The sequence below is a fragment of the Podarcis liolepis genome (genome assembly GCF_965112155.1).
Source record: "Podarcis liolepis genome assembly, chromosome: 9".
NCBI classification, from domain to species: Eukaryota; Metazoa; Chordata; class Lepidosauria; order Squamata; family Lacertidae; genus Podarcis; species Podarcis liolepis.
This window is the reverse complement of record NC_139564.1, coordinates 55,635,463-55,648,593: the sequence shown is the minus strand read 5'-3', so window position 1 is coordinate 55,648,593 and position 13,131 is coordinate 55,635,463. Positions and strand designations below refer to the sequence as shown.

The window sequence follows — 13,131 nt, the reverse complement described above, 5'->3', positions numbered from 1 at the left end:
GTTCGAATCTTCAGGCTACAGATGGCTTTCCTCCTGGTACCTCTACATTTCCAGATAAACATGGACCCAATCCATATTACTCTTATAAAGGAGGACAACCTAGAGTTTTATGAACTAGGTACCTCACACTATAGAAAGGTACATGTCAAAGAAATATGTCTTGAAGTTTTTAAAGTATGTTGCCAGTAGGCAATGTGCCTATCAAAAACCGTGACAGATGTGCATTCATGTCATGAATCATCTCATAATCAGACAGGCATACTCACTTCCCCCTGCACTTACATTGCTTTTAGCATTAACCTTCTAAACCTGAGGTTTGATGGGAGTAAGTAATGCATTGTATAGTGTTTAGCTGCCCAACTCAACGGCATATACATACATTTGTATATTATTGCTTCTAGGATGGAATGGGGAATCTGAGAGTCACCAAAAAAGGAATTCGACTTGAAGGTATATCTGAATTTCTACTTCCATTGTATGTGAAAGAAATCCATTCTCGAAAGGTAGGTTGCTTTGCTTAAATAAATAACAAGTTTAAGGCTTTTCTCTTTTTTTTTTTGCTTTCGTTATTTTCACTGAAAGTATTGGATTTCTAAGATACCTTTAAACTGACATTTAGGTGAGGAGTCCAAATGTGTTTCCTTCTGAGCCTTCAGTGTAGAGGCACATAGGGAACTTAAAGGCTAATCTACCTCAATGATAAATTTTCACTTGACTATACCTTGCAACATTTCTAAGATAAATATTGGTTGTGCTTGCTTATTCTGTGTGAAAGCGTAGTTCCTCAGAGTGACATGGACAGTTATGACATAGGTAGCTGATGTGTGAAATGGCCCAATGCATTTTGGAAACCTTAACTTCAAATTGTGTTTTTCTGCTGCCATCACTGTAAAAAGAACTTGGGGATTTTACAAATTTCATACAGATTCTACTCTTGAATGCAACCAGAGGTTCAGAGACATATCACCAGTCAATACAAGCGGCTAGGAAGCTACAATGTGAGAGAAGCTATTTCCTTCATGTCCTGCTTCTGGCTGACCTGTCCCATCAGGACTCCTCTAAGCTAAATGACTATGTATTTACTCAAAAAAAGAAAATAAGAAAGAAAGAAAGCTAATACTATAGCAGTGAACTACCGGTAGATATATATTGGGAATGTATCATTCAATATTCAACTTTTAAGAATTATCTAGTAGACACCATGAGCAGATTGGTACATTTGGAGCATATGCTTGGCCTTTTCCCAAAGAATTTATTTCCAATTAAGTATTCATGCTTGCATCCTTAGGCCATAATTTAGCGTAGATGTAAACATGCTTAAGCCTATTGAAACCAACAGGCCTAAGCACGCACTGGTGTGTGTCCACTAGTGAACAGCTTTATAATAAAACAGAGGCTGGGAATGTTCTGATATGAGAAGTATCTCATCCAAAAGTACATTAGCTAAAGCAGCCCATCACATTATTGTTTAGTATGTAATTGTTTTACTGCTTAAAGGAGGCCATTACAGAAAAACAAGAGACATTATAAATTCTGCAGAGCAAGCCAGCTATTACAATTCTGTCATGTGGCAACGGAGTTCTTAAAGATATATTTTTAGAAGATCTTGTGTTTTGCTTTCTTCGGTTCAGGAGTTCTTTCTAGCATGCCAATGCTAACCAGTAATCAAGGAGTGAAGCAAAAATGTTTTGAGTCAATGAAGTGTAGGGAAATTTAATATACATTGCTGCTCCAAAGTTGTCAGGAATGAAGAGCTATTTAAAAACTTGTCAGTCCCAAGAAAGGCTACAATAAGCACTGATTTAAATGCCCGCTGAAGTTGTGTACATTTTATAAGCTGCTGTCCTAGGCACCAGCCAGGGAAGGCACACGTCTGAAAGTTACTTTTTAATTGACAAAAGTACACAGAAATTCCCACAGTCCCCCTCCCACACTTCTAGGCCCTAAGCAGCTGTTCCCAGGTGTTTGTCCTGCAGAGCGCTTGCAGCAACAATGGGACCACACAAACCCAGCTTGTCTTCTCCTACATGGAAACTATCACTGCTCTTCTTTCTTCAAGCCCCTCCTGGTTCCAGTAGACACTGGGGCACGGGGGTGGTGAGGATTCAACTGGCCTGTCCCTCGCCTGAACAGCCTCTTCCTCTGACACATCCTGCACACCCACCTCTGCCAGCTCTGGTCATTCCTCTTCCGCTGAACCTCACAGCCTTTGCCAAATTCCACAAATCACTGCCCTGCTCTCCAAAGTCAATCCCCAGGCTTCCCGCCTCTGTCACACACTCATCAGAGCCCTGCCAGATCCTGACATCTGCCCCCATCTAACGGTATGCTGGGAAGTCTGCTGTTTCCTCATTCAGAGCCATGTTTCTTAACGTGTGACTTGCACAGGGACAATTTATTATAATTGTGTCTCCAATGTAATAAAGCAGTCCACTGGTGGCCCCATCCGCTCTGAATCAATCCTGATTCAGATTGCACTGCCATGCCCCATTGGGTGGGGTGGAATATTGAGAACTTATATAGGTCAGATTTTTTGTAAGCAACTTGAGGAATTGGTTTCAAAGATGGGATAGAAATCCCATGGGAAATAGATAAAATGGAAATTTCATGGCTTAGAGATTGGGATGAAGGAAGGCCTCCATCCTCTTGTCTCATTCCTTTCCACTCTATCTCTTCACAACACAAATCTTCACCACCACTACTACTACTACTACTACTACTACTACTACTACTACTACTACTCCCTTCTGAAAGCTTTTCTCTGGCTCTCTTTCCTTCCCTCTCCCGTTCCCTGCTCATGTTTGGATGGATAGCTCAGTCTGTTTCAGGTCTGTGCCAATTTCACATAATCATGGATTCGTATTAATAAATCCATCCCATCTGGTTTACATATTAATCAACAATTTTTGAAAATTATACAAAACTCTTATTAAATGCATGTGTTAATAATAAATACCAAATTTAGATACATATTCTAGCACAAAATATGAATTTAGATTTTTTTTGTTTTGTTTCAGTTCATGCATATCTAAGTGAGTGTGTGCAGAAGCAAAAAAAAAAAAAAAAGCATTGCAAAATTTGGAGAAGTGCAAAATCCTAAGACTAATTATTTTCAGATTTGTGCCATTTTGTCTAGGAAGTACAGATCAGATAAATCAGCATCAGAATGTACAGAAATTGAATTCCTTAAGTGCTTCTACTCTCATGTTGTCTTACTTTCCTCTGCACACGCTGGCACTGACTGTCCAAATATTTAAGAAGCTTTTCCCATACCCCCTCTCAATCTTTCTAGCTCTCTGTCCTTCCCCCTCCTCACAAGTGTAGAGCTTCACTATTCTCTATAGCAATTCACATTAGCCAAGGAGAAAGTAAGAGGGACAGAGTGGCAAATTTATTCTTCTTTGTGGTCTCTGTGGCTTCTTACCTATGAGTTCTGTGCTAGCATAAAGCACCCCTGGGAACATTCTAGAGATCTAGCTGGCAACTGGTGCCCACAGGCTCACTAAGGTATGTAAATATCTCGACGTTTAGTTGGGCATTGACCTGAAATCGCCTGTGACGTGATAATTTGGGAGAAGAGCGTGAACCGAATTTGACATTTCCTGAAATTTACTCAGCAGACTTTTGTAATCGGAGGGCATTGTTGTGGCAAAGAGCAGCAGGTATCACAATAACCATCTTTGTAGCCTCATTTTGAGGGCAGACAGAAATAATTGCCCAGCATCATTCTTTAACTCCTAAGGTGTCCGTTTCTACATCCCCTATTGCTCCTTGCCCCTGGACCTGTGTTAATTTCTAAACCTTCCTCAAAGAAGGCATTGTATGAGTGACCAAGGAGTGACATCAACAACCTTCTGCTGCTGCGGTTGTTTCTGTTGCTCATTGTGCTTTGGCACCTATGCAAACAATTCCACCTACAGTGATTCCCATACCCAGAAATACAGCTTCCTGTCTCGGTGGAGGTTTCTCCAGAAGTGACAATGCTTGAACCTATACTGGACAGGCTGCAGTTCCTCCCCAAGTCCACAGTGTGGCATCGGACATCTTTGTGGTTGTGTGTCATTCACAGAAAGGAAGGATTTGAGGATGCTGCCACTTTCTCATCATAGCAGGTTCTCCCTGCTTCATTTTGGTTTGCACCATCAACAAAGCACCTTATGCCAACTAAGTTCGGCACATACTGCCACTCCTCTAAGATGCTAAGACCAGGGTCACTGAAATCATAAATATGATTTGAGTAAAGGTAAAGGGACCCCTGACCATTAGGTCCAGTCGTGGCCGACTCTAGGGTTGTGGCGCTCATCTCACTTTATTGGCCGAGGGAGCCGGCGTACAGTCATGTGGCCAGCATGACTAAGCCGCTTCTGGTGAACCAGAGCAGCGCACGGAAACACCGTTTACCTTCCCACCGGAGCGGTACCTATTTATCTACTTGCACTTTGATGCGCTTTCAAACTGCTAGGTTGGCAGGAGCAGGGACTGAGCAACGAGCGCTCACCCTGCCACGAGGATTTGAACCGCCAACCTTCTGATCAGCACGTCCTAGGCTCAGTGGTTTAACCCACAGCACCACCCGCATCCCTGATGATTTGAGTAGCAGACACCAATTAAACGGTTTGTGCTATTCCCCAAGCTGATAATTCCACTCTCACGTTTGTGCTGGCTCAGGGATGGAGACTAGGAAAAGCTTACTCTTAAGCATTAGCGTCCTGATTTTCTCACAGAAACATACCGTTAATAAAACTGTTACCAACCTAATAGGCTATTAGCAACGCCCCCCCCATGATGTTCATTCTGACTGCACCAATGTCAACCTTCACGAACTTTTTCTGCCAGTCCAAATCCATCTCTTTTCATTTGCTTTTCAACTTTATTTTTCCTGAGGGCATCAGTGCCCTCCCAAGCAAGCAGGTTGGTGAACCAAATGTGGGAATGCAGAGACAAAAGAATTATGTCTGCTATGTGTAACGTGTGCTCTTCAAGTGGTCATATGTATACTCTCCCAGCCTTCCCCTGTTTCTAGTGTCCCTCTACATTTTGTTTTGGGATGTGGCTATAAAGAAACTCGGCAGAAGAGGGCTTGCCCCACCTTTTGCAGAATAAGCAACTGGTCAGATACCTCACCTTGAGGGGAGGAGGCACAAATACCAGCTTCCTGGACTGAGATCTAGAATGTTCCAGTTGGTCTGCACAGGAACAGAACCATACATGGAACAACTTCGGTATTCTCCTTGGCATTTGAATACAATTATTGTTATTGGGGCTATTTTAGCTGGAATCGGTGGTGATTAACCTTGTGTCAATACATTAGTTATTATTAGCCGATGATCTCCTTTAGTGTTTTATTATTGATTCTTAATGTATTTATGTGACACTGCATCTATTTGAAAGTTTTGGTTTTATTTTATTTCAAAGCACTGATAGAAAGCAATGGGAAACAAATGACTGAATGGCAATCTCCTTCCATTCAAAATTCTAAAGTGTCTGATGGAACATCTGTGTATGATCACAACTGCACCATACAGTCAAAGCCCTCTTCTCACTTGAACATTCATGGTGTCCCCAAGGAATCCTGGGAACTGTAATTTGTTAAGAGTGATAAGATTTGTTAGGAGACGACTTCCCTCACAGTATGACTAACAATTCTCTGAGCGGCTTAACCGTGAATCCCTCTTTCCAGGGAACTCTGGAAATTTGTGAGGGCAATAGGAGTCTCCCAACAACTCTCAGCACCCATAACGAATCCCAGAATGCTTTGGAGGAAGCTATATCTAAAAGTTATGTAAGAATGCTTTAAATGTATAGTGCATATGGGACCTATCAATCAATCAAATCTTTATTATGGTCATAGACCAGCATAAGTAGGGCGGGGTACAATAATTTAAAATCTGTAAAACGTTTGGGAAAGCTACAATTATTAAAACAGAAGGTATATATATAAAAGACTATAAGAATATAAAAGAACATTAAATGGATGTGGAAGAGCATAAAAGGCTATGACTATCAATTTTCAAAGCACTCTGATATGGGTGTTCATTAAAACTAGTTTGTGGCGCAGGTCATCAGCCGATGAATTTTGACCACTGCTATGTAGAACCGTGTTTTATATAATCGACTTTCGATTTTGTTCTGTGTGTCTCGTAATGTTGTGTTGCTATGGCCAATGGCTGATGCAAATAAAGTTTCATTCATTCAACCTGGCAACATTGTATGTTGTAGCAGGGTTGATAGATATGGGACCTAATATATGTGTAGGAGACAGACAGGGGAAAGATGCTTAAAATAAATTTGTTAAACTTTTTAATAATAGTCATTAAGAATCCAATTGCATCTTAGGGGCTGGAATTGTTATATGCTCTCATACACACCAGTACATGCTAATGTGCTGGCATGATTGGATTAGGACCTTAGTAAATAGATAATGATGCAAAATGTTTTCTTACACTTCTAAAAATATATTTTATTTACAATATTTTGCACAATAGTTATGTACAATATATATTTACAGTATTTATGTATGAAAAAACCCATAAAAGATAGCATCAATTAACAACAGTCAGGTTGATGTTTCCTATTAGTTCCTACCATGAAAAAAAGAAACTATTAGGACATAGATGATTAAAATGGGGGGGGGGGGACTATCTAATCATAATTTTTAAGTAAATCGTCAGTAATGAGGTTGCTTCAGTGTAGAGAAAATGCAAATACCTAACCTCTGATGTAGTACTTTGCACAATCAAAAGTTTATGGTTGCATAAATGACCTCTATGTAATTTATTTCATATTATAGTTACATAAATGAACCTCTGTGTAATTAGATTTCTTTTTTTATAAAAAGAAAAAATACATTTTAATGTGAAATGCAACCCCATGAGTGTAAATCAAAGTGGAAATTAAATTACGCCTAAGAAAAGTGTGCCACTATCATAAGGCATGAAACCTTTTAAATAATTTGACTACAACTTTACATACTATTTGAGGGCACAGAGATGAAGTACTGAAAGGAGTTGTGTCCTGTAGGTCAAAAGGTGTGCAGATGGGCGAAGAGGCTGAATTTTAGAACCACTCAACTACCAGGAAATTTCCCCAGGCTAGCATGTGTATACTCTAATTTACAATTTGGAAGCTGAAAATGCACGTTCCATGTAATCTCCTACTAAGCAGCATAGCTACAGTATTTTAGCCAGAGCCTCTGGGTGTTTAATCATGGTCTGGTGCTGAAGCAAGCTCCTACATGCACTGAGGGCTCAATTCTTCCAGGAGAGATTGGAATGAGTGTCTCTCCAGCTTCTACTGCATTTGGTCAACAGTAAAAAAAAAAGTAATTCTGGGCTTACTATGACTGGCATAAATACTAGGAGTAAGATCTTCTTTGCTTGCCTGCTCAACTCAGACTTCTGCCAGAGCTGAGGCTTCAGGTTCTATTTATTTAACAGGATTTGTGATTCAAGGACCCACCACCCACTTGAGGATAAGAAAGACACATGGACACGGTATATTAGGTTAATGGGCTAAAAAAAGGCCACAACTTTATTGATTACAGCATGTGAGAGGTATTGGCTTAGGCATTGGATAAAACAACAGAGCGTGACTCCACCGCCTCGGGGAGGGGTGAGTCTATCAAGGGTTAGCTACCAGTGGGAGGAGCCTGTTGATGCAAATACAACTGAAAGCTCCCCCTGATGTCACCGGGGGTCGTACCATGGCCCTAGCCACCAGCAAGGGCATCAGACAGGATCCACCACCACTGGATTCCTTTACCGGAATACTCATAAAATGGAGGGGTAGGCGATAGCCACACCCTGCCCTCCAACACACAACCATATTCCAATGCCTAACTGCCAATACTCAAAAGTTGTGGCGAGGTAGGCGAAAAACCAAGTGGCCGATGCCAATTTGCCAGTTGGATAAAAATTCCTACCAGGCCCCTTGGCCAACCAAGGCGACCAACCACAGGTCCATAGGAATGTCAAGAACCAAGCAATGAACTAAGGGAGGGTGAGTGGGTGATCCGACGAGAAGCAGCAGCACAATGGCTGAGAAACGCTGCCGAGCCACATTTGAGCGGCTAAACCCCACCCCCAAGCCTCCAGCCAATTGGCTGGCCACCTGGAGTGTGTAGCACGGCAGCCAGAGCAGTTGGGCAGGGGGTGTAACACCCCCTTCCAAAGCAGGAAATGGCTCCTGCTCACAACTCCTCCCCTCCCTGAGGAGAGGCTTTATTAAATTTCTCTATTGCCTTCCACCCAAGAGTCACAGAGTGGTTTACAGTTAGGAGTTCAAGATGGCATACTTGGTTCTCCCCCTCCTTATTTAATCACCACAATCAACCCTGAGAGTTAATTTAGGCTGAGAGGTTGTGATTGGCCCAAGGTCACCGGGCAAGTTTTATGTCTGGGGACGGGGATTTGAACCCTGGTTTCTTGGGAGCAGGCCTGTCTGGACTTTTCAGGTCAATTGACAACTCTAACCTTTAAATGTTGCATGGGGAAAGGATATTAAACAGAAAAAGCACACAGTTACTCCCTAATGTCCTGCTCCCCCCCCCCCAGGCTCTCCTGTGCCTTCAACAGCTGCCCATTAGAGATCCATCTGCTATGCACCTCAGAGATATTTCTCCCTCTCCTTCACGCCTCTCAAACTATTTATACTCATTGTCTGTGTTTTTTTCTGCTGTCTCCATTCACATCTTAACTTGTAGCCTCTTGGTCTACCTGAACTGTAAACTCTTAAAGTCTGTGGCCTGGTGGGTGAGAATCTAGCCAAGACACAGAATGCTTCTGTATTGGCAAAGATTGTCCGGAAGTGTTGCCTAGCAACAGCAGAATAAGCAAGTCCATTGACAAACCTTGGTTAGAAAAATGCATTTTATAAAAAAATAAAATAAATACTACAAACATGTAATACTACAAACATGTAAAACACCTACCAGATATTCTCCTTGATCTAGATCAGCAATGTGTTCTCCAGAAGACACAATACAAAGAGTGAAATCTTTCTGGAAAAACCGCCCCAGCAAAATTACTGTAAGACAAATGTACAATGCCTGTTGGAGATTTAACTAATTTAAAATGAAACATTTTTAAAACCCCTTCTACCCCATATTCATCATGGACCATGCTCAAATCTTTTATCTGCCACCTTTCAAATCAATCTGTTCAGCCATTTTCAAAGTATAAGCTGTAGCACCATTACATTGACTGAATTTGATTTACTTGACTCACTTTTAACAATAGGGTCACAACTATCGCATATGAGAAAAAAGTAAGACTGTTGTCACACAACAGTTTGCCTTGCTGTTGACAGTTCTCAGGGGTTTTCAGATAATGAAGATGTTAGGAATTGAATCTAGGACTTTTTGCGTGCAAAGCATGTGATCCAACACCAAGCTACATTCCTTTTTTCCCCTCTTCCCACCCCCATGAGCCCTGGAAGAAAAAACAAGTTCTGCCCTGAATTCAGCCAAACCCAGACTTAAATAAAGGTGATTGTGGTGCAACAGGAAAGAGAAGTGATTTATGTTTATCTCCAGCGCTTCATTATAAATAGGTGCCAATATAGGTAAAAATAACATACAGTGGTACCTTGGTTTACGAACTTAATCCGTTCCGGAAGTCTGTTCTTAAACTAAAGCATTCTCAAACCAAGGCATGTTTTACCATAGCAGCAGGGGACTCAATTTACAAATGGAACACCTTCAACAGGAAGCAAAATTTGTTCTTATTCCAAGGCAAAATTCACAAACCAAAAACCTGGGTTTGCAGCATTCTTAATCCAAGTTGTTCATAAACTAAGTTGTCCTTAAATCAAGGTACCACTGTATGTATATTTGTCATTGGTCATCTAAAATCTGTTAAGGGAAAATATATGCATGCTGTTTTGCAACTGTGGCCATACATTTTCTATGTCATCTTTTGCACTCCTTTGAAGTCACAGCAAGCTAAATAAAAAAAGAAAGAAAGAGAAAAGAAAGAAAGAATATGCTCACATATAACTGTATTTTTGCCTTCTTAGATTTTGTATTCCCAGAAAAGTGTTTTTCAGGTTCATTTTCATGAGTCTAAAGCTAGAGTCAAACCATATATGAATTAGTATGCAAGCTATTTGTGGGGCACGATGGCTTGGAAGTAGCTTAGCAACTTCTGTGAACTAAGTTCTGCACTGCTGGCTTTCAACCCTACTGAAGGCAATGGGAGTTACCTTTTAAATGGACACTGGCATATTTTAAGCTAGGATATAGCTCCACTCACTTGGGTGGGAGCTATCACTCAATGAAAGAAAAAGACGTGGCACCTTGTTTCTTTATAAATAACTGCCCTTCTGCACAGTAATGGATACTACTTAGCTCCCCTTTGATAGAAATGTGTTGCTCAAGAGATAATGATTCATGAGTTGCTCAATAGCCTTTTCATAGGTTTTCATGGGATGCACAGGCCTTGGTAAACTGCAGGAATAAATTTATCTGAAGGCCATGGATCACATAATTTTCTCTCTATAATCTGAAAACAAATATATGGATTATAAAGTACAAAAGTGTCAGTCGGTAATAATGTAGTTCCTCACCCTCTTGGGCTTAGTCTACAATGGCTTCATAACCTTTTTTTTAAATTAAAAAAAAGACATTTGGGGCCTACTGTCATTCTTGCTGCTATTATTTTTTCCCTATTTCCTCTCCCCTCCAGTTTCTTTAACTAATCCCATACACCTGGGACTTTGTGAAATACAGTACCTTCTAGTATACCCAAAGCTTTCCTAGTGCAACACATGATCTAGTAGAAAGAAAATTTATTGTGAGCCTTTTCTACAGGAGCTTCCTATTATTAGAAGCCTGTGAACTTGGAGGCGCTTCAGTCTGTGTTAAGCTTGTGTTTGTCTCCTTGCATGCCGTGAATTAGAATGATGTTATTCTGAAAGTCCCATTTATATTACCAAAGGGCTTGCAGTGCTGTATATTGCATGTCCCTCTCTGCTTAGGCAGTGGAATAAAAACACTAGCCCAAGAAGCCAAAGCAAAACTCCATTTAAGTAATGTGGCACAAAGCGCATTCTCCTTCATGTTGCGGTAAGGGCTAGCAAGACACCCCATTGTTGCTGGGCGATAAAGAGTTTGGCCACCATTAGCAGAGGGCTGGCTGTTGCTGGGGAGACTTATATGTTGCCATTTTTTGATTGACAGCCCTAGTCTTTAAATGCCCTGCACGCAGTGTTGAGCTTCCTCTTTTCGCTGCGTGCATCGGATCACCCGCCCTCCCTCCCTATTTTAGGCTGTTTGCTTGACCTTGCTATGCCTGTCATGGGGTCGTCTGCTTTGGGGGCAGGTACCCGGTAGGAATTTTGTCCATTTGACTGATTGGCTGGTGCCATTTGGTTTTTGCCTACTGCGTAGCAAATCATCACAACTTGTAAGGTTGTGGTTAGGCATTGGTTTGGGAATTGGTTGGTGGAGGGGTATGGATTTGGCTGTGCCTGCCCCTCCAATAGTGCTGCTGCTGCAAGGGAATTCCGTTAAAGGAACCCAGGCGCTCGCCATGCTTTTGTCCGAACCCTGTCAAGGGGCTAGGGGCATGCAAGAGCCCCTGGGGGCATTTGGGGAGAGGTGAGGCATGGTTCCCAGTCCCGTCTCTCTCCCCGGGTATCTTACCCTTTTCTGACTTTGCAGGCGTGCGAATGTCAGACTGTCCCCGTACGGGGTCAGATAGTCGCAACCAATGCCTAAACAACCACTCACGTTGCTTGTAATTTAATAAAGTTGTGGACAAAATTATGCCAAAAAACCTTAAACAAAAATAATGTGTCACTTGTGTTTTATTGGGGGGTGTCTTGGGGACCTCAACACGCAAATGATGATTGTGACTTTCATTTTCCAACATTGTTTCTAAAAATGCGCCTGAGAAATCCTGTTTTGAAACCACCTAGTTAAAACACACACAGGAGGTCATGAAGCAAACTGGGGAAAGGTGTTTCACATAGTAGTTTCTTGGCACCCCTCTGGGCACTACATAAGCTGTTTTGTGTTTTGGCACAGAGGGTGGGGGCTTAGGCAGTAATCCTCCATGTGTAAATGCCAGCATTCAGCATTTTCTACAACTGGGATATTCATTGTGGCATATATACTATTTGACACAATATGGCTTAGACACTGTTTTGCTATAAGCACCTGAATTCTCCCTATTTGAAACCCTGCAAAGCTCAGTGGCCTGTTTAAAGTCAGTCTGCTCAAGTAAAACTAGCCAATCTAAAGGAAAAAAAGAAAGATGCTGTGAAATTCTGGCATAGCACCCTGTTGTGTCTCCTATATGAATTAGCATATGCACAACTCTTGCTAATTTTAGTAGTGACTGAGTTTGACTAGCAAAAGTAATGTATCAGAAAATTATTCTTTGGCACATCCAAATACCAAAATCCCAAAGCAGTGCTAAAAATAAGGCTGCGTGGTCTTTGTTGCTTATCTTTCTTTTCTTTTCTTGCATTCATCTGTTTACTTTCTTCCTTTGATTATACAATAGTACAATGATTGATGAAACCGATTCCCCACCCCCACCCGAATATTTATTGCTTGCGTAGGGAAAATATATCACTTAAATTACATATAACTGAAAAATGGAATCTTTCCAATCTGGCTTGTCAACAGCAATTTGTATTGTAATAGTATAATGAGAGGAGTTGCTTTGTTCACTGATTGTAAAGAAGATGTTTGGAAAGTGTCCAGAATATGCTTCTAATGCTCAGGAAATCCATCTTAATTAGCTTTATCTCATCATTCAGGGTGGTTCCACTATACTGACAAAGTATTTGCTTTGGGTACACTGTATTTGCAAGGGCAGGCAGATATTATACATGCCACCCCAATCTCTGAGCAGTTTGAGAGTCAAGGGGTTCCATGCGCTTTCAAGCAGAAATCCAGCATATCTCTCTCTCTCTCTCTCTCTCTCTCTCTCTCTCTCTCTGCTTGCTGCTTTGCTTCAAGCTCACATCCACTGCAAACTCAACTCTAGACTCTGCCTTTGTCCTTCTAATGATCTGAGAGTTGAAGGAAGGGCCCCACCCATTTGCCATCTCACACAGAGCCTCCCTTTGCTTTGCTTCCCTTAATGGCCCATCACCCAGGCGATCACCTCATCAGGAAGCTAG

General features: G+C 41.5%; 1 protein-coding gene across 2 annotated transcripts in view; it reads left to right on the top strand.

Annotated features, from left to right (window-relative positions):
• The window catches only part of SGCZ (sarcoglycan zeta), a 542,307-nt gene that overhangs the window by 407,249 nt on the left and 121,927 nt on the right, over positions 1–13,131 (top strand). The window contains exon 3 of one of the 2 annotated variants that reach the window (XM_083460103.1): positions 402–503. The exons of the other annotated variant lie outside the window; for it this stretch is intronic. Coding sequence (XP_083316229.1) covers positions 402–503 — 102 coding nt within the window. The remainder of the gene's footprint in view (positions 1–401; positions 504–13,131) is intronic. 2 annotated transcript variants of the gene reach the window in all.